The sequence below is a fragment of the Pieris rapae genome, chromosome 5 (genome assembly GCF_905147795.1).
Source record: "Pieris rapae chromosome 5, ilPieRapa1.1, whole genome shotgun sequence".
Classification (NCBI taxonomy): Eukaryota; Metazoa; Arthropoda; class Insecta; order Lepidoptera; family Pieridae; genus Pieris; species Pieris rapae.
In genome coordinates this window covers 10,621,965-10,647,543 of record NC_059513.1, presented here as the reverse complement: position 1 = coordinate 10,647,543, position 25,579 = coordinate 10,621,965, and the positions used below count along the sequence as shown (strand labels likewise).

At 35.8% G+C, this 25,579-nt stretch overlaps 1 protein-coding gene, 1 long non-coding RNA gene and 1 other non-coding gene across 7 annotated transcripts in view; 1 reads left to right on the top strand and 2 right to left on the bottom strand.

Moving 5' to 3' along the window:
- The window catches only part of LOC111003577 (bumetanide-sensitive sodium-(potassium)-chloride cotransporter), a 31,701-nt gene extending 9,644 nt beyond the window's left edge, over positions 1-22,057 (bottom strand). For 4 of the 5 annotated variants that reach the window (XM_022274171.2, XM_022274172.2, XM_022274173.2 and 1 more), the window contains exons 1-9: positions 21,379-22,057; positions 12,152-12,255; positions 11,268-11,382; positions 3,162-3,321; positions 2,762-2,857; positions 1,876-2,045; positions 1,104-1,296; positions 839-978; positions 77-274 (exon numbers count right to left, since the gene is read on the bottom strand). In XM_022274171.2, the coding sequence (XP_022129863.2) occupies positions 77-274; positions 839-978; positions 1,104-1,296; positions 1,876-2,045; positions 2,762-2,857; positions 3,162-3,321; positions 11,268-11,382; positions 12,152-12,255; positions 21,379-21,747 (1,545 nt within the window). In that variant the 5' untranslated portion in view covers positions 21,748-22,057. Of the gene's footprint in view, positions 1-76; positions 275-838; positions 979-1,103; positions 1,297-1,875; positions 2,046-2,761; positions 2,858-3,161; positions 3,322-11,267; positions 11,383-12,151; positions 12,256-21,378 lie in introns of those variants that run through there. The other variant, XM_022274176.2, reaches the window with a different exon arrangement.
- Trnas-aga lies at positions 5,839-5,920 on the bottom strand. Its single transcript has one exon. It is a non-coding gene; the product is annotated as a tRNA-Ser (tRNA).
- A 1,187-nt stretch (positions 22,058-23,244) lies between the features above and the next one.
- LOC111003578 lies at positions 23,245-24,292 on the top strand. Its single transcript, XR_006750235.1, has 2 exons — positions 23,245-23,388; positions 23,619-24,292. It is a non-coding gene; the product is annotated as an uncharacterized LOC111003578 (long non-coding RNA).
- Positions 24,293-25,579: the final 1,287 nt, after the last annotated feature.

Sequence of the window (25,579 nt, the reverse complement as noted above, 5' to 3'; positions counted from 1 at the left end):
TAACACTAAATAAATATTCTAATAATAATGGCAGAAATAAACGCAATAACGTTTGATGAAAGTTAAATGTACTTACATCATTACTATGATGTAGCCCATAGCTGCAACTCCCATCGTGTACGCACGCCGTTATATTCCCAAAGGGCACGTCCGCTACGAGTCCGGACGCGTCACGTAGAACGCACCAGCCCGCTATTATGGCGATCACCACGTACGATATTGTAGTTAGAAGTATGGCCAACAGTGTTCCCTTTGGTATCGATTTTTGCGGATCCTGCAATTATGTGTTTCTTTAACACTCTAAAAACTTGTATTGTTTAAAAAAAACAGTTATCAGTTTCTCCTGTATGTGGAAATTATCAAAGTATTCGCCGTGAGCTTAAATTAATGAGTATGACCACAAATAATCGGAAACTAAAAGTCCAAGGAGATAAATCAGGTATAATCTAGGAGCAGTGTGAACCTAGTGTAGATCCCCATCTGTGCACCGCACTGTCTTTCTAGTACGTATTTAACATTCGCTCGAATGGTGAAGGAAAACATCATGAGGAAACCGGATTGACTTAGAACCAAATTTGTCTGTAGTCGAAAGTGTGTGTCAGGCACAGGAGACTGATAGGTGATCAGTTGCCTATTATCATGAAAATGACACGGAAATCCGCAAGATTGATCAGGACCGCGTCCATGCATTGTATTTTTATAGAAATGTATAATTAAATTTATAACATCTTGCGTTGGATACATTTAGCTTCTTAATAAATATTAAATACTATGTGAGTGTCCGTAATTTTAAAAAATTGTTCAAAACATTTCCAGTCCTAAATATATAAAAAAATACCTTCAAATCCCCTGAGATATTCGCACCAGCCAGAATTCCTGTCGCAGCCGGAAAGAATATAGAAAAGACGGAGAAAAAGTTGTGTTCCACTCCTTCAAAGAACCTGTAGTCCGGTGCCATGTTTTGTTGTAACAGCGTCACTGAAAAAGTTTTGTTCATTAGAAATTCTCGTTCATTCCAGAAATCTAGATTAATTTTAATTCAATTAAACTGAAATTTATTGAATATAAAATCAATAATTGATTGTCACGTTTTTCTAACTTACTATTGAACCCGACAAAGCCCTGAGCGATCTCCTCATCGCCAATGGGTCCAATGATGGCGCCGATGCAGAAGTCTGCGATGGCCGCCAAAAGTATTATCAGCAGGACTATCTGGGCCTTAGCCTCCCATTCCAAACCGACAACCACTATACCGGTTAAAAGAACTATTGTTATGCAACCGTATATTGCTTGGTCCTGCAAGAAATATGTCATTCAAAAATACTATCATAACATATCGTTATAAAGATAATACTATACAACACTAGATGGCGTGATTTAAAAAAATTGGTAGTATGTAAAGTCAGTTTATGGGCGATAGTAATACAGAGCCCATAAAGAATCACATTGCCAGATGACTCGTAAGTGCGTTGCTGGCTTTTTCGGAATTGGTACGCTCTATTCTTGAAAGACCCCAAAATAGAATTGGTTAAGAGACCCTAAGTAGAAATGGACGAAATTTTGAATTTCGTAAATTTATCGAAAATAGTTTAATTTACAAATTAATTAATTTGCTTTCTGTGTATTATATAAAATAATGATATTCCAGTGATAATAATCCACCTGAATTTATAAATGTATGCAATCTTTCATTAATGTTTTCTTATGACGTTATAACGTAAATGTATCACACATAGACCACCAATTTTTTATCACGTCTTTTTCCCAAAGATAGCACAAATCACTACTTGCTACTGAAAAATCTCCGTCGTTCATCCACTTTCATGATATTTCAATAAATTTTTATGAATTCAAAAGCATTATTGTATAACATACCCAGCTCTTGCTGACCATATAAGCTGACTCGGGTATCAAAGTAATAAGGGACTCTCCAAATCCCACAACGTACATAGCGCATGCAACGGCATTCGCCATTGAGAATATCAGACCGATGGACCCACCGAATTCTGGGCCAAGCGAGCGGGATATCATGTAGTATGTCCCACCTGGAAAAAACGTAAAAATTTTCTCTCTAGAACATCCCTCTAAATCAATTGCTCCATAACTCGCGGGGCAGATATTGTTTATGGAAGTTGAGTCAAAGGGAGCGTTCAAGTATTATGTAACAAATGAATGAATTACGCGTTATTGTTTCTATAATTTTCGGTACAATCACCACATAATGGAACCTTTAGTCACTGGGTGGTCACGAAACGTTTTACTATTGGGTACAGGAAAAAGTTCTGGCAAGATCTTCAAAAATTGCGAGACGTAATTCTTGATCACTCCCAAAGGAGAAAGTGCACTAGGGTTACTTTTCGTTAGCAGCTAGTCTCTTCCATTTGACATATTAACGGTACTTGACGTGATAGTTTTTTTCTCTTACAATTTTATAATTAAACAACTGAAGCACAAGAGGAATACTTTACAGGTTGAGAAGATGTTGTTGAAGAGTGTTTTTGAATGTAAAAAGTTTTGAATCGCTAGTGAAAATTTTGTTTTTAAGCATGTGGCTAAAGATAAAAGGACCTCTGATTGAGAAAATTCTCAATCAGAGGTCCTTTCATCTTTCAATCAAGGAAACAGGCGCAAACCTTACTACGGGATATAAATACATCAGTGTAATATGCCATACGGGTCGCAAACTAATGTATAAAAGCACTAACTAAAGATTCATTTTATTGAAATTTTAACATATATTTTAATATAAAAAAGAATTTACCTCCTTTAATAACCCCATTCGTACTGATTGCGGACATCGACAGAGCTGTGATTGTTGTTACTATAGATGTCGTCATAATGAGCAGTATTGCTTGGCCTGAAATTAACAAAAGACTTATTGTCTTTGGTCTTCATGAGTTAGACTTCACAGTATATAAATAACAATCAAGTAATAAATTTACGTTTAAAGTCGATTATCTAAATGGCTACTTTGAATTTCAATACTTTGTTCTACGTAAATCAAACTATGAACATTTTTTTCAAATTTGAAGTGAAGTCGTCTTGGTAAAAATAGTTTCACAATAAGCGATACATTAAAAGTATGGTAAGATAAAGTTCATTGTCCGCTATTCATTATACTATTGGTAGTTTCAAAAAAGCGATTTCAAAGCAATACATACCAATACCAGCTTGCCCCACGACCCACGACAGTCTCAAAAACAACATAACTCCCCAAATATTGAGAAGACATCTCATCAGGACCCCCTTGATCCATCCAAACTTGATGTTCGACGTGGGTATCGCCAAATTTCTCATTTCCTTCTCCAGGGTCTGGCCTGGCTGAAAATATAGAGTCGTCAAGGAAATTACCATAACTACCAAAATAACAGTAGACCGTAGGTATATTACATCGTTTCATCTTGGAAGTTTATTGGTAACATGCAAGATTAAATTAATATTACATATTTTTATACAGTTTTGACTTATCCACTGAATAATGACACCAACATGAAACCTGCCTGTTTCCCGAAGATTTGATTTGACCTACTCTTCAAATTGAAACACGTTTAGATACCGGAATCCCAGAACTCTCTTTCTTGCGTCTAAGGGAAAAGATAAGCTACACTGGTAATTAGAAAACTTTCTAGACCTAGTTACAAAGCTAATAAGTTTAGAGATTATATTACCGCGGATTTCTGTATCATGTATGTATCTGTTTCATAATTATTTGTCAATCTAATAGGCAGGTAGGTGATCAGCCTCCTGTGCCTGACACACGCCATAGACTTTGAGTCTAAAGCAAGCCGGTTTTTTGTTTTCCTTTACCGTTAGAGCGAATGTTAAATGCATACCTACTTAGAAAGTTCATTGGTGCACAGCCGGGGATAGAACCTACGACCTCAACGATGAGTCGCACGCTTCACTAGGCGATTTTCAAAGATTTTCACATTACATTTATCTACTTAAATCATTGGCATATGAAACATTTTTATCTTGAGATTTATCTTTATAACATTTCGTACCGCAAGTTGACTTAATAATTGATTGTTTATTATACTGACATGCCACTTTGCTGTATTACTAGAATTCCTAGCTCTAAACTCAAGAGCATAATCAATTGTTCTAAGAATAAATACATATTTCATTCTAATGAAAATGACAAAATATATAATTTGTATATTGGTTTAGAAAAATCGCAATGTCATAAAAGTTTTATGATAGCAGTGCCGGCCCAGTGCCTTTCTTCCTAAGTGTGCATTTAACATTCGCTTTAACGGTGAAGGAAAACATCGTGAATAACCGACCTAAAAATGTTTTAGCGCCACTGGTCTTCTTAAGTTTTATCAATACATATTAAAAATCCTTTCTTAGTTAAAAAAAAACTATTTTTATTTAATATTAGCAATTAAAATAAGATTCTGATTACTTATAAAGGTTCATCAATAATACATCTCCCAATTGAACTACATACTAATGGTAAGATTAGAAACTATCCTACAACATAACATATCATAAGGATAAAAGTGTGTAAATTCATTAAATCTAGGCTACCTTATTAATATAATTTGCCAGTTTAGTGTACAAAATACGTTTATTCGGTTTAGATGCATCTCAGCGCATGCTTATGAAAGTCAAAAACGTTTACAAAATTCGCTAAAGACCTAGAATCCGCCATCAAATACATGACCATAGACCATCAATATTTAAGTTAATTATAAAAGTCATGGCAGCGGTCACGTCATTAACTGGGTCAATTGCAACAAAAGGGTCACAGAATGCATAGTTTAGGGTCACACCTACGTGGGTCGACCTGTGCCCATCACAATTTGTATAAAAAGACACGGTGCAATTGATCACCTAATTAAGTAGGCCCTATTTGGAAACAGGGTTGCTGAAGACAGAGGAGAGTGGAAGAAATTGTGCGGCGTCACACGATCTTCAGAAATGAAGACTGAAGAAGTAGAAAGACTCTTAAGAATTGGTACGCTCTTTTTCTTGAAGGACACTCAGTTGAATCAGTTCAATGAAATAAAATTGGCAACTGGTTCCACATAGTGATGGCGCGTGACAAAACCACCTTGAAAAACGCTCAGTTGTGGAACGTCGAGGTGATACGGGTGGAATTACGTATTCCGCCTCGATATTCGATGATGAAACTCAGAATGTAACATAATATAATAATCAACTATAATGGCAAGAAAACTCAAAACTGGTAATACAATATATAAAATACTGCGAAAATATTAAAAACTATATTTGTGTAGTATCAAATACTATGTGTTTAATACTAATAAGCTTTTTAGTTTAATATTTACAATAAACAGGGATTTGAACTAATATGACATAGTCTTTAGGCTTCCATTTTGAAGTTGATTTAAAATATACGATTGGTTTAATAGTCAACTAATTGACCAGAACTACTTATTAGATGTAGCCAATCGTTGTAGTGATGCTAATGTAACAGATGGTCTGAAAAGTTTGTACATTTTTTTAGTAAGTATATATTTATTACATAGTTCAAGGAATATTTATTTATACACTTTTTACGATTAATCATAAAGTATTTAAACGTCAACGAGTTAGCGAATATCGAATCATTGGCATTGTCTCGCTCCATTAACGTCGTCGTAATTAACTCAAATTGTAATTATCAGTAATTACACGTTCGACGTATCTGTATAGAAACATTTTAATAAAACAAGGAAAACTATGTTGTCATAAATTTTTATATTTATACCCATATGAGCAAAGTATGTGTAAAATTTATTCAAATACGGACTTAATAAAATTCACTAAAATTTAGTCTGTCACTGAAAACAAAATTACAAATGGTATAATGAGAAAATAAAAAAGTTTCGCAGTCGGTAGGATTCGAACCTACGCTCCCAGAGGGAATCTGATTTCTAGTCAGACGCCTTAACCGCTCGGCCACGACTGCTTCCCCTAAATTCACGAATTTATCTAACACGTTTTTATACCATATAAAACACATTTTATCGGTAACACATTATTGTTTCAAGATAACATACGTTAAACCGTTTTACCGACAATCTTAATGTTATCAAGGTCACCAAATTCGTACATTTAAGCAAACGAAACGAAATCTAAATCAATCATCAAGATTGGCTCAAAACCAATGAATGCTTAATAAATATATACTTATATATAATATTTCTTAGAGTGGTTTTAAATTATGTACCGTATCTTATATGCACATGTTTTGACATTGATCGGCTTGAAGACCTTGACTTGCGATAACCCAGTTACCCGAAGCCTCACATACACTTATCGCGACAGTGCATATAATCGAATCATTGGCAATTATTGGATTAATTATATGACGTTCATCTTAAACACGAGCGAACTTAGTATCTTCATATACATAATAGTACAATTTTCTTTTCTGCAAAAAGTCTTTATAAGCCTTGTGTTATATAGCCGACACAACATAAATCTGAGTACGGACGCAAAAATATAAACTATTTCGGAGCCTTTATAACAGCTTGCCTCCTGAGATACGGGCAATAATAGTAACCTAAGCACTCTGATTTTTCTCTGTTTTCCAACGATTCCTGTACCGTATCAGCTAATGCTAATTGCACAGGAAATCTGGATAATTCCGTCACCAATAACGATTGCAAAGAAGAAATATAGTAATTTTTTAATTGTGTGTTACGGCCTTTGAGGGAGGAGCACACTCCTACTTTAAACAGTTAGGGGTCGTAACTTTCAGGTAAGCCCCCAGCAGGAGTCGACTCCACAGTTCGCAAAAAAGTGTTTCGTGCAGCGGACTGTGGAAGACATCCAGACATCATGGTAATGCTGATGAATCTTTTGAATTGATACGGTTCCGTACGGTGTTGAAACGAGGACGGAATGATCAACCCAAACAATTCTTCAGAACTCTCTCAAAAACACAGAGACGCAATATCTTTGCGTCGAGAGTGGGAATGAAGCCGATCAGTATGCGTTACAAATTGACAATTCAACAAGCTGAATTTGGTCAAAAGAAAGAAGCTGGTATTTGGGAGCACCAGTCAGAGATGTGAGCAGACCCCTGATTACTTGAGCCTTCTAGAACTGCGTACGTTCTACCTCAGTACTAAGTATAGCTAGATTTTTAAACCTTGTCTGTTGTTAGCTTGTGTTTATGTAGGCTCGTGTACATTATGTAACTTTGTCTATTGATTCAGGTGTTGAATTTGTTGTAAACATTTGGCGTAGGGACCTGACGACCCCATCGCCCACTGGTGAAATAACCTGTGAAAGAGGTTATTTCACCAGTGCAATCAGTCAACCCCCTTCCTAGTGGGAGTGCCATGCTGTTGCTTTCGGGCTTCAGCCAAACGGGCAGGCACGACCGGGGCAGTACCACTGTCTCACAGAAAACCGGCGTGAAGTGATGCAATAGGTTTATCTTATTGTACTCGCGTTTCGTTCGGTGAGTGAGACTCCCGGAGCCCATCCCCCCCCCTTCCCCAGAGTATGACGGTGCAGTTTAAAGAAAGATTACCCCAGGGGGGTACCACACGTGGAGAATCCCCCTCTGGGCGTCCATCATCGGAACAATCAGTATCCGGTGGTGGATGCACAGGCTGCCCTTCGTATTCTGGGGTGGGCAAAAACTGCGCTCTAAACAAAACATCCAGTTCTAGTTTCAGGTTTCGATCTCGGGGCAAACGGAAGAATTCGCCGAAGGCAACCCCTTCCACGCTCACAGTGGACTTCACCAATGTTAGGGGGCTCAACTCAAACCTAAGCGCGGTTCACTTTCACCTTGAATCTGCGAAGCCGGCCTTATTCTTCCTCACTGAGACTCAGATATCCTCCCCGGCTGATACTTCTTACCTCTCCTACCCGGGGTACAAATTGGAACATTCATTTGTGCCGCGGGCGGGAGTTTGCGTGTACGTCAGAGAGGATATCTGTTCTCGTCGCCTCGGGACGCTTGAAGGAAGGGACCTATCTAACCTCTGGCTCCGCATAGACTGCGATGACCATCCGCGATTCTATGCGTGCCTGTATAGGTCCCATAGCGGAAATGACGAAACTGACCGACTCATCGAGCACATCCAAATGGCTACAGATTCCCTGCTTGAAAGGGTTCCTACCGCCGAAATCGTGATACTTGGCGATTTTAACGCCCACCATGCCGATTGGCTCGGCTCTGAAACCACCGATCACGCGGGAAGATCCTTTCACGACTTTGCTTTAGCCTACGACCTGACACAAATGGTCCCTGCGATTACGCGAATACCAGATGTGGACGGTCATAAACCCTCTTTGTTGGACCTTCTGCTGACTTCGCATCCGGAGAACTATCAAGTCTCCGTTGACCCGCCATTGGGTTCATCGGATCATTGTGTGGTCCGGAGTACTGTGCCATCTACGCGCCCTTCGCGGTCGCGCTTTTTGGGTTTTCGCCGTATTTGGCACTACAAGTCAGCAGATTGGGACGGGATGCGGTCTTTCTTTGCGTCCTACCCTTGGGGGCCTATTTGCTTTTCGTCTGAAGCTCCAGATTCCGTCGCTGCCTCTGTCGCCGAAGTGGTTCTGCAGGGAATGGAACTCTTTATTCCTTTTTCTGCGGTGCCGATCGGTGGCAAGTCTCAGCCCTGGTTTAAGCGTTCTTGCAAGACAGCCTCGCGTCGAAAGCGAGAATGCTTTAAGGCATGGGCAGAAGCGGCGAAATCTCGTGATGCTAATACCAGCGAACTCAAAAAAGCATATAACTCAGCCTCCAGGTCCTTCAAACGGGAAATCACTAAAGCAAAGTCAGAGCACATTGCCAGATTTGGCGAGAGATTGGCCCAACTCCTTTCGGGGACTCGAGCCTTCTGGTCTCTAGCCAAAGCTGTCCAAGGGAATTTTTGTCAGCCCTCCATTCCACCATTGCACAGGGAGGATGACTCGCTGGCCCACACTGCGAAGGAGAAGGCCGACCTTTTAGGCTGTCTCTTCGCGTCCAACTCGACTTTGGATGACCGAGGGAGATCACCACCGAGCATTTCACGGTGTGATTCTTCGATGCCGGAAGTTACATTCCGGCAACGTGCTGTCCGTAAAGCATTATCTTCCTTGGACATACATAAGTCGAGCGGGCCGGATGGTATTCCTCCAATTGTGCTGCGTACTTGTGCTCCTGAGTTGGCTCCGGTCTTAACGCGCCTTTTCCGGTACCTGTACTCGCTTGGCACTGTCCCGGAGTGCTGGAAGATCGCATCGATACATCCGATCCCTAAAAAAGGCGATCGCTCCGATCCGTCCAACTATCGCCCAATAGCGATAACCTCCTTGTTCTCCAAAATAATGGAATCCATTATTAATTGCCAGCTCCTGGAGTATCTGGAGGGCCACCAGCTGATAAGTGACTCTCAGTACGGCTTTCGTCGTGGTCGTTCGGCTGGTGACCTCCTTGTATACCTTACGCATAGATGGGCGGAGGCAATTGAGTCCAAGGGGGAGGCTCTAGCGGTTAGTTTGGACATAGCGAAAGCCTTCGATCGGGTGTGGCACAGAGCACTGCTCTCGAAGCTTCCAGCCTATGGGCTTCCCGAGAAATTATGCGATTGGATCTCCAGCTTTCTGGCCGATCGGAGCATCAAGGTCGTCATCGACGGAGCATGTTCCGACCTTAAACCCGTGAACGCTGGAGTCCCACAAGGCTGTGTTTTATCCCCGACCCTGTTTCTTCTGCATATCAATGATATGTTGCAACTTAGCAACATTCACTGCTATGCGGATGACAGCACTGGGGACACTCTTTACACTGGCCGGGCAAGTATTTCTCGGGCAGATGTCGATGAGTACCGGAACAAACTTGTGTCTGAAGTAGAAACCCTACTACGTGGAGTCTCTGACTGGGGCAGACTAAACCTAGTCCAATTTAACCCCAAAAAGACACAAGTTTGCGCGTTTTCCGCTAAAAAAACACCCTTTGTCGCTACTCCTCTTTTCGAATACACTCTCCTTAAAGCCACAGCCAGCATTGGAATACTTGGCGTTGACATATCGAACGACGTTCAGTTTCGCGGTCACTTGGAGGGAAAGGCAAAATTAGCCTCCAAAAAGCTCGGTGTGCTCAGCAGGGCGAGACGGTACTTCACTCCGGGCCACCGCTTGCAACTATATAAAGCGCAAATTCGGCCCCACATGGAGTACTGTTCCCACCTTTGGGCGGGTGCTCCCCAGTACCAGCTTCTTCCACTTGACCGTATTCAACGAAGAGCGGTTCGAATCGTTGACGACCAAAATCTCTCCAAGCGGCTTGATCCTTTGGCGTTGCGTAGAGATGTGGGGTCTCTCTGCATCTTCTACCGCATTTACCATGGAGAGTGTTCAGAGGAGTTGTTCGGATTAATACCTGCAGCTGAGTTTCATCATCGGACGTCGAGGCAGAATACGAAATTCCACCCGTATCACCTCGACGTCCGCCGTTCCACAACTGCGCGTTTTTCCAGGCAGTTTTTGCCGCGCACCACCACTCTGTGGAACCAGCTGCCAACTGAAGTATTTCCGAACCAATTCGACTTAGGGTCCTTCAAGAAAAGAGCGTACCAATTCTTAAAAGGCCGGCAACGCACTCGCGAGCCCTCTGGCATTGAGGGTGTCCATGGGCGGCGGTATCACTTAACATCAGGTGAGCCTCCTGCCCGTTTGCCCCCTGTACTATAAAAAAAAAAAAAAAAAAAAAAAAAAAAAAAAAAAAAAAAAAAAAAAACATTAAACAGATTGTCATGTTGTATGCAACATACATGACAGTAACATGAAATTATTGTCTCATGTCTTTATAACAAGAACAATACTATTATTTATTTTAAAAAGATAATTTCTATGCAATAGTTAAGTAGCATCACCTGATGTATCAGCCTCTAAAAATAAATAATTAATTTTCCAGTTTTTTATAATGCTAAAAATCCAATACTTAAAAATACAGATCTGGGCCTGATATTTCTGAATCTGTTTCATGATTTGTCAATCGAATAGCCAACTTCAAGGGTCTAAGGCAAGCTGATTTCCTCGCGATGTTTCCCTTCACCTTTCGAGTGAATACTAAATGCACATAGACAGAAAGTCCATTGATGCAGATTCGAAGATCGATCCTACGATCTCAGGGATGAGAGACGCACATTAAAGCAACTATGTCAATAGATGCTATAAATATTCATAGCTAAGTCACACAGTTCTCTATCATATTTGGAATTATTAATCCTCTATTAAAGTGGACTATGAGAAATTGTTTAATTTGTGATGTCTTTTAAAAACCAATCAAAAAGGACCCTGACCTTCCGTGACAACGATGCATTATGAAGTTCATCCAATGTTGGTCGAGGCGCGGCGTGAAGCGACAATACATTCCTGTAGTTATCCAATCTTGGTAGCGCTTCCCGGGTGAAATGTCTGAAAGTTAATATTTAGTATATTTTCTTAATATAAGGTAGAATGCACCTCCGGGGTTCTTCGGATTCCTCTGGAGTTTGTATTATAAAGAAGAAATAATAATGAAAATGCGAAAAATATATATATTTGGATTTTCAGCTTAGATGTAACGAAACTTTTGTGTTAGCAATATTTTTTTATCTATTTGCATCATTCCAGTAGATTTTTTTCAATTGCTATAGGTAGCTATTACGTTAAATAATTGTACAACAATCGAGAATTTATTTCCAGTTTAAGTCAAAATAAATATGTGTTAAACTGCTGTTGAAAATTTGTGAATGATAATTATGATAACAGGAAACCGCATGTATACAGCGATCCCTTCTATTACGCGGTAAACCCGAATCGCGTTGTAGGAGTATTGCATAGAACCGTTTGTTGAGCAATTCAAAAGCTGGGATCACTTCTATAATAACACAATTGAAACAGGTGCATGCAGCAAAATTTAATATGACAAATCAATATAAATTTCTCACTACAGAAATATCACTTGAGACATCTACATAGGGGGGTTCCTGTACGTATTTAAATTAATTGGATAATATATCTTCTAGTAAGGCCAACATGATAGTGTTACAAAACTTATAAAGTAACTTTGTTACAAAAACCCAATTACAACACATGTCAACCTAAATAACATTGAAATATTTCGTCACACGTGACTTCTAAAATTTGTAATATCGATATTATTTTCACTAAGTATTACTTACTTAATGACTTTTTAACTTACCTAAAACTTCTGCCATACTTAGTATCATTCTGCATGGTGAGAGGATCGTCGCTATCCATACCAGAACCTTCAGACTCTGAAACTTCTTCTTGCTTCGCCTCCATCTAGAATTAGAGGGACAACTTTAAAGGCTATAAACAAAGGTTTAGCTTAAGTTTAATAACTTTTTTAATGATGTACGATTGAATGCCGAATCAAAATCGATGACGTTAATATGGAAGTACTACAACGCACAAATCAACTTGGCACCTGATTTGGCGATAATGACACTTTGCGAGTGGCCTAGTTAACTTATGCGTGCAGTAACATATAAAGCTTAAAACGAAAAAGGGGTCATTCTCAATCGCGCGTTGACTTATTTAAAAGACACAATGTTCAGTCTGGTCACGTTCATGAATTTTAATTTGTGCGATAACTATGCGTTTAAATACATTACATTTACACCCGTGAAAAATTTAATATACAAGAAATTTCGAAATGCGTGAAGGTTGGAGGCGGTCGGATGAGCAGTAATTGACCAATGATCACGTCCGACCCATGCTCTACATAACATAGCAGAACGGGTCACGCGACTCAAATCACTCTTATATGCCTATTTACCCAATAGAGTTCTTCAAGAGAAAAAATTTAGATGTTCCACACTATGAACAAAAATTTTTTTTCTTAACTGAAATTTTTATGTAACAGGGGGCAACCATCTAATGTTAAGTGTTATCTATGGACACTAAAATTGCCTGAAGGCTCACACGTGAATTACCGGAGCTAAGTCGAATTGGTATAAGTATATACGGACTAGAACAACAATTTAGCAACGAAATATTTTTTTTTGTAGCATAATATTAAAAGTTTTCCTTGAAATTAGTTATGGCAAAAAGTTTGATTTACGGTTTTTAACCATAGTTTTGTCCACAACCTCTGTCTTCTTTGCCCATGAGTAGGGATGCCTGCAGATTCAAATTTAATGACGTGGCATAAGCGATACCTGTATCTTATGATCCATAATAATATTTTTTAAGTTAAATTTAAAGTTATCTAAAGTCATCGATGAATCAGATTTGTCTAAAATTCTAACACAAGTGCGCAGTATCTGTCCCACCTATTTGTAGTCAAACTATCCAAGACAATCCTAACTTTATTACAAACAAATACAGTACGTTTTTCTACGCACATTTTTTTAATAGGTCTAATTAAGTCACATCACGAAAGCGTGACCTAATGAATGGTTGATAAATGATTGATAGGTCACCGATCGCACCTACGCGTACCGGAACACGTTTATAAATTTATTACTCTACACCACAGCCTTCTACTACGTATCACATTTGAGATTTTTTGATAATAATATCTTAAAACTATTAAGTAATTTAAAACCTAGCTTATATACCAAAAAATATATTTAACATAAGAAAGTGTGAAAGTGTGTGTGTGTTATTATGTTCTATATATCGCCACCAATGGGAATGAGAAGTCAAAAGTTCCTGACAGTTTTCAATACATAATGACCCATAAACATGATTTAATCGATAAATTATTATTATTGTTAATGTAAGATTTTCCAGTGATATTTATTTATATCGAAATTCTACAGCTCAAGAAACAATTACAGTAAAGATATTAAATACCTAATACCGCTGTATTGTGAAGGTGTTGTAGTTCATTTTTTATAGAACAGGGCGCAAACTGGCAGGCTTACCCGGTGTTTAGCGATACACATGAATCTCAATGCCAGAGGGCAGGTGAGTGCATTTCAGCCTTTTAAGAATTGGTACGCTCTTTTCTTGAAGAACTGTAAAAATGGTTGGGAAATACTTCAGTGGGCTACTGGTTCCACATAGTCCAGTGACTTGCGAACTAGTGGTAAATGTAAATTTACGATTAATTTAATTTGTTTTTCTTGACGTTCATAAGTGTACATGTTTACTTAAATGAATAAAGATATTTTGATTTGATTTGATTTAGTGGTGGTGCGCGGCAGAAACTGCCTTAAATAACGTTCAGTGTGGAACGTCGAGAAGTTACGGGTGATATTTCCTATTCTCCCTCGACATCGGACGATGAAACCAGTGAGGGTATGTACGTGGGGTGTGTACGTGACGTCATTCATAATTTATCTAGTCTATCGAAATTGTAGCAATTTGTCCACGTTTATCATTTCCGGAAATTCAGGGTCATTGCTACTAATCATTACGAATCGAAAGGGGAAGACGTCGTTAATGATAATTCGCATTTATTGACGGACCGTTTGTCGGTAATCTTCACAAAGCTTTTGCTCTATTAATCTATGTAATTTATTGATTTAGCCTGAATATCCAAAATTACACGCAAAGCGTTCCTATTTTTATTTTATTTTATTTGTACGGTATTTACACACTACGGTATATACACTTGATTTGGTTTATATTGATTATCAAATATAAAATGTAAAGAGCGAAGAGATTGCATTCTATCTGTCGCCAAAAATGGATTGTCTTCGTAGGGTTTGGTTATTGGGATGCAGATAGGTGATCGATCGACTGTCACGGTCTGATCTGAGATTGAGGATTTATTATTGGGTTCGGGCGTTAGCCATGCATGGATTAACAAACGTTTATATTTGTCTGATGAGAGAACTGAGAAAAGGGCTTCTTCAGGTCAGTTCTTATACTGTAAGAAAAAGTTAGTCTTTTTGGAAATATTTCGATCTATTACCATTTAATTTATATTTTGTATGCGATATAAAGGTAAATAGTTTTTTCCGCATTGGCGTAATCTGTAATATAATAGGCAAGACGAATGAGTAATTTATGTATTCATATTTTTAGTGAAAAATGTAGAGATAATCTATGGAGACAAAAGCAGGAAAGTTTGAGTATAAAATGGTAAGTTTATTGTTTAAAATATAAATTAAATAAATGTGTCGACTCTGAATCTTACCCTGAGTCATATAAACAAACAAACACGACCAATTGATTACCACCTCCTTCCGATTTATTCGCTTAAAAATGTTTATCGTCATACATATTGTGCGTTCAGGAGCGAAAGAATTTTTTTTTATTATATAAGAAATATAAAATTCTCTTCCGGTAAGACTCTTGTATTTTGAATATATACCTGGCTGACTTGGCAAAAGGGTGACATAAGTAATACTAACGTATTCGAACCATAAACCCTTATTAGCAATTCATTGTTATCCCCATACCTTTCATAACAAAAGTATATAAATAATTATAAAAAATATTTATAAAAGCTAAACAATACATGTGAATAAATAATACACTATTAATATGAATGAGTAATGTTTGTAAGAAATCACATATTCCTGTGAAATTTATAGCATACTAAGAACTCATACTATACAACAATAGTTACATGTCAGTCTAAGTTCAATAGAGCTACCACGCAAACTTCCAATGTAATTCCAAGTTGGGAACAGAAATGCTATAGAGCACATAAAAAATATAATTATTTAGGTGACCAAAATTTTGCAAGATTGCCAATGCCGCTTGACTAGTTAGTAATTGAATCAATTATATTGGACTTAATCCAGAGTAACAGGGATGAACGACAAAATATTAGGTTCTATATTACCTACTGCGACGTCTGATACCTACTTCACTACAACTAAGCATAAACGTATAAGGACAAATTGTTAACTCAGTTTAAATATAGTACATTTCATTACAAGTGCGGAAAGCCTGTCATTGCAACGAGTTCCGACGAATGTCTACCCGAGCCGAGGCGCAGCCGAAGGTGAGGGTTGACAGTCGGGACAAGTTGCAATGACGGTTCCGCACGTGTACTGAACGACTATTTTTAATACAGTTGCGAAAAAATTAAACAATTTAATTAAACTATTTACTTTTTTTCTCTTCTCTCTACGGAATAAATCCATTGCACGTAGATATGTTATATATTTCCGGTAAATTGTTCTCCGAAGCATTTTGTGCAATTCTACTGAGTTCGGGTGGTATTCATTCAAATAAAATATCGTCGAAATTACTCATTTTGTGCAACAAATAACTCAACTCGAAAGAACATTTTTGGAAAATGGCGCCAACCGCAAAGAATTAAGAATTTGCATGAATCATAAAAACTTCTGTGATTTTTTTTTAGTAAAAACTTCATGGTTAGTTTTTTCTTTTTAATATTTTTTTTATTGGTATGAAATAAAATAAACCTAACCTAACTTATTGAATCCAATTATTAGTAAACTTTTTAAAAATACGTATTTGCATATATTATAAAATTCTTTTTAATATTTTTTTAATTGATAAGAAATGAAAAGAAACCTAACCGACCTTATTCCAATTATTATAATATTTAGAAATCATATATCATAAAAACTTCTATGAATGTTTTTTAATAAAACCTTCGTGGTTGGTTTTTTCTTTTTAATACACATTGTTTTGACAGTTGGCAAAGAAAACGCACGAGTGCGGGAATGGCAAAGAAAAAGCACGAGTGTGTAATAGCCCACTTTCCGAACGCTATACCTCCCTGCAATATGCCACTTTTTGAGCAACTGTATTAAAATAGTATATTTCATTACAAGTGCGGAAAGCCTGTCATTGCAACGAGTTCCGACGAATGTCTACCCGAGCCGAGGCGCAGCCGAAGGTGAGGGTTGACAGTCGGGACAAGTTGCAATGACGGTTCCGCACGTGTACTGAACGACTATTTTTAATACAGTTGCGAAAAAATTCAGCAATTTAATTAAACTATTTGCTTTTTTTTTCTCTTCTCTCTACGGAATAAATTCGTTGCACGTAGATATGTAGCGACTTATATGTTTCCGGTAAATTGTTCTCCGAAGCATTTTGTGCAATTATACTGCGTTCGGGTGGTATTCATTCAAATAAAATATCGTCTAAATTACTCATTTTGTGCAACAAATAACTCAACTCGAAAGAACATTTTTGGAAAATGGCGCCAACCGCAAAGAATATGAGCAAAGCTTGTTTTTTCTTTTCTTCACCCATTCTGGGTAGGCAAAGGGAACTTGGCCCATACAGCCAATTCTTCAGTAGACTATTTTTATTGAAAGAAAACCAAATCTAACTCATTGAGTCCAATCATTAAATCTGATATTTAAACAAATAGTAGCTTCTTTTTAAAATATTTGCATGAATCATAAAAACTTCTGTGATTTTTTTTAGTAAAAACTTCATGGTTAGTTTTTTCTTTTTAATATTTTTTTTATTGATATGAAATAAAATAAACCTAACCGAACTTATTGAATCCAATTATTATAATGTTTAGAAATCATCATCATAAAAACTTCTATGAATCTTTTTAATAAAACCTTCGTGGTTGGTTTTTTTCTTTTTAATACACATTGTTTTGACAGTTGGCAAAGAAAACGCACGAGTGCGGGAATGGCAAAGAAAAAGCACGAGTGTGTAATAGCCCACTTTCCGAACGCTATACCTCCCTGCAATATGCCACTTTTTGAGCAACTGTATTAAAAAATATATTAAATCAAATTGTTCACACACAATAGTTTGACACATATACAATACAATTGACAACGTATTGTCAATCGTTCCAGAACCGCGATATAAGGCAAATTTTTGCCGCGCACCACTTCTTATTGGACCAGCAGCCCTGTTAAGTATGTATTTTCGAACCAATTTGACTATATATAGGTCCATCAAAAAAAAGAGTATCATTTCTTAAAAGGCCGGCAACGCACATGCTATTCCTCTGTAAATATAAGTGTCTACGGGCGGCGGTATCACTTAACAACAAATAATACTCGTTTAACCTGTTCTATAGAGAAACATGCATGCATAGATGCTTTTGATAAGTATATCACAGGCTAGAATTTTTTACTTAATACGTTAATAAAAACCAATTAATGACGTTATAAATCAAATTTTTATAACATTTTTAATACATTTATATTATGAATGATAAAATGAAGTAACTATTTAAGCAAAAAAATATACAGGCAACAACAATAAGGGCAGCCTTAACTTAAAGTTAAATGTTTTACCAACGGCCGCTTTCCGGCCGGTTTTAATCCACTCATAAAATAACTTTCAATAACCGATCGATGGATCGTTTTTGTAAAATATCTTTAAATTCGAAAGTTTGAATTTTGACACTTATCCATGTACGAAACTGTGGATTTAAAATAATTTTAGATTATCGATCGAGCATAGAAAGCGGCGTTAAGTGGTGGTACCTAACACACACATCCCTTACATTTGTAAATCTTATCTTTGCTTTTGATTTTTCTAGGGTTAAAGAGATATATGGATGTGAAAAGTTAACAGTATGTCGTCGTATGCTATATTTAGACGCTCTAAAATTAGATGCGCCCACTGCTTTAAAGTGGGTATTTTCATATTGGACTTAACTGGTTCATATGAGTGGACTCGGACAAGGATAATAATATAAATGATATCTTTAAAGCGGTATTGGATTTGCCCTGTAATATCGCAACAACTTATTTATATACTTTAGTGTTGGTTCATGAAGCAGTGGTGGCTCCTCTATAAGTTATGAATCCCAGAGCACAGATTATAAATTAATTTGTGATTCGTGCCTTGTAAATTTTCGCGCGTCAGTTTTATTAGCCTTAGAAAGCCTATAGTGGTAAAATAATTGTGACTTTAAATCAGGAACACTTTGAAATTTTGCATTGAATACGGGCGAATGTCTTTTTTTTATACAGAAATGGAGGCACAATCCAACCTGATGTTAAGTGAGATGTAGCCTATTGGAGGACAGGCGTGTCCTCCAATGTGTCAAGGAGATGCCTGTTTAACTGCCGCAAAAATAAACCCATATTATACTGTCTAAGGAAGATGGAAGAAGCGAACAGTTCCACTCATTTTCTGTTTTTAAAACATACGAACATGATTAAATTGTTATTCATCTGTTAAATCTGCAATACGAGTTCTTGTAAATATAAATATTAAACGAATAAAAATTTATTCAATACTCATGTATTTCCCTACACAAGTTAATATATTGAAACTGTCTAATTTAAATAAATAACGAATAACTGCATATTTACGACAAGAATTAGTATCACGCAGAAACGGTACCACAGCGCAGTCGCACATATTTTAAAAACAATACATATTTATAAGTATGTATTAACAAGTATAATTCATAAGCTCTAATCTCGCAACTAATTAATTTTCTCGAATCTTCATCAGACATATTTTTTGTGTTTTCGGTAGAAACACTGCCGCAGTATACAATACTTTAAAAAAGATTTTAAAGAAGTCTTTATCCACCAAGAAGTTTTTACTTCTTTGCTTAGATTTTTTTTTTATTTATTTATTTATTGTATAAATAATCTTAAATAGTAGAAGTTGGTGTGATTAAGATGTTTAACTTAAGTAAATTTCCCTAAATTATAAAGAAATGACACATGTATTAATTATTTCATTACATTTACTTTCTTTTCATTGTATATATGATATGAATAGCGTTTAAAAAATATTATAAATAATTACAGTATTTTAAATCACTTATCTCTGCGTAAATAACTATTCTAGAGTATATTTATACCAAAACTCAACAAACTATTTTGTATATCCATGACAACAATCTTTGAACCAAAATACAAATAAATTATTTCCTATCTTCAAAGATCACAAAGTAAAAATCTTACTCAATATAAAGCAATACTGAACCTCCAATTAGAGTAGCCCCTTCACCTGGACAAGACGCTCGCGAGGCTATGGGAACCATCCACTTATTCAATTGGCCTTTAGTTATTAGGATTTATCGGCTAGCATTCTAACATAAGATAATGTTTAATAATAATATGTAATACATTTTTATTTATTTGCTTTTTCAAAATTCGTATTACACAGGTATATTGACTAGGCTTGTAAGAGGCTGATACCAAAAATAGGAATCAATGTAATAACGTTACGTATTAAAATAATATAATAATACAAAAAGCGTTCATAATATATGGATACTTTTCTAAAAAATCGTGCTTCTAGATTTTAATTGAGGTATGCCATTAGAGCGCCCTCGTCTCCCACGCAATAGCAAAATATTGCTATTGTTTTACGTTACAAAATTGATGAGGTCTAAGAGATATAAGAGATATTTAAAAAAATAAGTTTCTATTTACGTTACGAAGTTGATCTAGAAAAACTTGGGTATGATAAGGACTTAAAATATAAAATAAGCCTATAATAAAACGGCATACAGCAGGTGTATCTTGAGTGCCCTATCTTGAACTCAAGAAAAAAGGCAGTCACATCCCGATTTATTCTTCATATAATATCTTCTAGTCTATGCCCTGTTTTTACAGAATGTTAATGTTGATATTTGCTACTATTTCAGTTGCAACTGAAGATAATTAGAAGTAGAGAAATAAGAGAATTAGAGTTTTTTTTTGGTATTCCACAAACAAATGACTTCTGTATTGTTTGTGATTTGCTTAGTTTTTCTATTTCTTTGGGTATGTTGTAGTTATTATTAGTGTTGGTATTATTTATTAAACAAATTAATAAATAAACTTATATATTATATATGTTATTCAGTTTATCCATAAATATACATTAAATCTGATCTGTTAATAATAACATTATAACAATACTTGGTACTTTTTATCATGATTCTACAGAATAGAAGTCATGGTTTAGTTAACTTTATATAAATGTGTTTGCCTGTAATATTTATATTTGAAATAGACAATGAAATAGTGCTTTTGTTTAAATAAACTCAATGATACTGTCTTATCTAACGGGTGTATGGCTTTAATGTTATCAGAATGAAGTCATAGTTTCCTATTAGTTAAAACCACATTACAACATAGAAATTTATATACTCATCAAAAATTAAAACAAAATATTCAATTATGTGAAAAATATGCACTATATTAATCCTGATAAGTCCATAAATTTAGCTACAAGAGAAGATAGAAGAGAAATAATTTCAGAAACAAGTTGTAAAATTATTATTTTTTTCAATTGTGAAAGATTTCACAATTTTTGTTAAATATGCAAATATATATAAAATGTCCCCAAAACAAGTTGAAATATAATGTTGCAAACATTAGTTTGTTATGTTTTCAAGTTTCATGGTGTAATGTATTCAATTATTAGACAAAGTTTTATTTAATTTTTGACACAGTAATCTATAAGAAAATAGAAATTTAACCACATTAAATAAACCAAGCCAAGAGGTATATTGGGAAAAAGACACATAGGTTATTTTAGCTAAACCACATGGAATATATATAGTTCATAAGGAAAAGAGTAGGTACATACCTGGAACCTTGTGGCTGATGGTTGATCTTTAAACCGAGACGGCTTCTCAATATCCCGAAAACTGCTTTTTGTTACAGGCATTTTTCGTGTCCTAGTCCCATGATTAGATTTTTCCAATAAATTTTTAGTATCTGCACTTGTCTTGAATTGCAAGCCCGCTTCTAGATCTACTTCTGGTTTAGGAAGATCCGTTGGATACTGGATATTTCCATTTGTAGCAGCCATAGATTTAGCCGAACTAATTTTTCTAAAACGACCAATTATAATGTCTTCTTCATCATCCACATGATGTACCGACTCTGGTACTTGTTTTTGAGCTAATTCCACCTTAACGGGGCTTAGTTCAATATCTTTTTGTTGAGAACTCATAGTATACACTCGTTAATATTGATCACAATAAAAATACAATTAAGTTTTATACAGAAAACATGAAATATACGTTTTTTCTCTCTTAACTCTTTACGTGTTTTAAGTCACAAAACGTGTTACAATAAACTGCTAAAAAGGATAAGTTCATCGCGTTAATTTCAATTTTACGACTTCAATTTTTTAAACCCAATGAATGTACTAGAATTATTTAAGATGAGAAAAGAATATTTCTATTTAAATTCCGGCTAATAATATATAGACAAAATAATATCATACTGCGACAGCAGACACCCTTGAACCACAGGCTCAAACTGTTTGAAATTTGAAGTTTAAATGTACAAGCAATAAATAAGCATTTCATTTTTTTATTTTTTTTATAATTTATCCCTAGGCAAAGGACTTTAGTCCATACAGCCATTTAATAAGCATTTTAGACAGTGACAGTTTATACAAAAATCGACTTTAATTTCAAACTTAGATAAAGTTCCTATAGATGAGGTCAAAAAATATTAAAAATTAACAGAGTGACAAAAACAATAGATGTACTTTATTTGATACTTGAATTTATAGGAATAAGGCTAATCTCTGTCTTTTTGCTGAAAAATTATGAATCCTTTATCTATTAGTATCAAGTCACAAACTGTCAAACTTCATACAGAAAAAATTGAATATCTCTTGAACATAGATTTAAGTTTGATTGACGTTTTCGAATACGGGTAGGTTCTGAAGTAGGTTAACCAAAGACAATATATCATAGATTTGTGTTAAGATACGTTGGATAAGGCTTAACACAAATCTTTAAAAAAATCTATAAACTTAACATCAGGTGAGCCTCCTGCCCGTTTGTCCCCTGTTCTATAAAAAAAAATAAAAAAGGCTCTGCTATTACCGCATCCTGCTTAAAGCGATTGTTGGTGGCACCTTGGGGTTTCAGTGGGTATGCACAATGGCGGGTCCCACATATGACATAACCCTTCTGCACCAAGCAGTCGCGCCGCGGAAGGGTATGTGCAATGCATTTCTCCAAGTAAAAAAAAATCATAGATTTGTTTTCCAATCGATGACTGTGACAGAATCAAGTTTCCAAGTTTTCAATTTTACCGTATTATGTATAGTATTTACTTGTAACTAGTGAAAAACGGATGGTGAAGTTAACATTTTATTAATCAATATTATGACTGTTAAAAATGGTAAATATCATTTTATATCATTTTTAATGGATAAAAAATGTCGATAAAAAACTACTTGCAAATAACATAAATAAAAAAAACTTAACTTATAACTTATTGGCTTTCGAAAGTTAGGAACCTAAACAATTCTGGCGCGGTCTCTACATATTTTATTCTTCATCTAAGTTCTTAAGGCACAGATACCTTTCCTCTTCGGTTCAGAGTGCAAATATATTTTTTTGTAGTCTATTATTTATAGTGTCTATCATAGAGTATTTAGAATATTTCATAAGACAATTGCGTGAAAATCAATTTTTTTTAAAAGTTTTTTATGTCGTGCAATGTGCATTCATATTTCATGCACTGATCTGTGCAGTGAACACAAGTCTACACTCTTGACTCTACATAATATAAATTTTTGTAATTTGTTATTTACGTTGTTAGCTAGTTGTATCTAAAATCGATTACGATAGTAAGTATTTCATTTTATTTATATACTTATTATGTTTTTGCTATGAATAGTTCTGTTAGCCTAATTAATACAAAATACTTAAGTAAACAACATGATACTAAGCAAAGTTTAGGTATAAGTAAGACCTGTGCGTATCTTGTAATGTATTTCGGTCATGTATATGTGTACATTTTATAGTATATTGTGTACACACTATGTACTTGCAATACTAGTCTCAGATAACATTTCAGCAGAAATAAAATGACGTGTACCGAATCATTGAAAACTATATCAACTGAGCTGCTTGCGTTTGAAGAGAAACCAAAAATAATAGAGGGTAGAAAAATTCATGATTGGTTCAAAGTTGGTGAAAATGTGTTTGAATATTTTTTTAAATTGGGCACACAGATTTCCTGGGATTTCTCACAAGTAAAAAATGAACCACAATGTACCAAGATAGTTGATCTCGTTACGAAGAATATAAAATGGATTGAAAGTTTCATTACTCTTTATCCTAACTTCAGGATAGATTGTGATATGGTTGGATCTGCTGGAGATGTCTGTAAAACTCGTTCAGGGATAGAAGTTTTGCTTAATGGTTTTAAGGGTTTGGATCCTCAGTTTGATACAACATTAGAAAATTTGGCAGATGCTGCAGATATAGAGGACTTTGATCGTGTTTTAAAAGTGTGGATTGATTCCGGTCATCGTCCTGATATTTTACCAAAAGATATACATTCAAATACCCCTCAGTCACATTGGTGGTGGTTTTAACTTTTCACATATAGAAAATTTGAATAAAGAAGGCAATATGTATTGTGTGTAATAACACAGCCTTTTTATAGAAGTCTATATAAATTATAAATAACTATTGTTATTACTACATATAAAATTACTATTTAACAATAAATTGTATACATTTAACTTTCAATTTATTTAATTTAGCTGAAATTCAATCACTACATAAGTAGTATAAAACAAAGTCTCTGTCCCTATGTCCCTTTGTATGCTTAAATCTTTGAAACTACGCAACGGATTAGGATGCGGTTTTCTTAAATAGATGAGTGATTCAAGAGGAAGGTTTATATGTATAATAACATCCATTAAATAGTGGGGAAACAGAGATATAACAAAAGCCACGAAGACCAGGCTCGTGAAGGCACTCATATTCCCCATATTTCTGTACGCAGCCGAAACGTGGACCTTGCGAGATGTGGAAAGGCAGAAAATAGACGCTCTCGAAATGTGGTGCTGGAGAAGGATGCTTGGGGTATCGTGGACCGAGTTTCGTACAAACGTCTCGATACTTCAAGAACTCGGTGTTAAGCAGCGTCTATTTTCAACAGTACAATCTCGCATCCTTACATTCTTCGGTCACGTATCTCGGCGTGGCGATCAGTCCTTAGAACGCCTTGTCGTCCAGGGGAAGGTGGAAGGCGCTAGACCGCGCGGCAGGTCACCTACACGCTGGACTGATCAGATTAAGTCCGCCGTAGGAGAAACACTGAATCAGTGCAGCAGGATGACCTCCAATAGGCAGCGGTGGCGCAGCGTCGTGAAGCGCATTACATCTGCGCCTTCTACTTCTACTACATAGCGATCACGACCGCTCTGCCAAGAGCGAAACGAATGAGAAGAAGAAATAGTGGAGAAGTACTGTTATTTTTGAGGTTTCTAATGTGATGTAAATAATTACATTTTTTCCGCTTACATTGCAAATGGAGGCTGAACCCTATGAGTTTTATCAAAATAATACACTAAGTATTGTACACATAATGTTCACAGATTTTCTGTAGTGTATTTAGTATCAGCATTGCACCCGTGCGAAGCCGGGGCGGGTCGCTAGTATTATATAAAGGAAATATACACTATTCACTTCAATTTTACCTTATCACACTAATAGATAATAATACAATACTAAGTATATCACTATGTACAAGAATACTTAGTATATCACTTTGAAACCCTTGTTTACAATATAATTATATTTTGAATATACAATCTACTATATAAATTCCAATTATAAAATGGGCAATGGTTGGCCTTTATTGATGACCAACAGGCTTATTTGACCTCCTATTTAATAAAAAAGAATAAAATTCCAAATTTTATTAATTCTTATTATTTCCCAAGGAAATATACATGCTAAAGTATAGTACTTAATATAGCATACTATGTGATAATCTAACTTCTATTAAAACTTAAATACAAG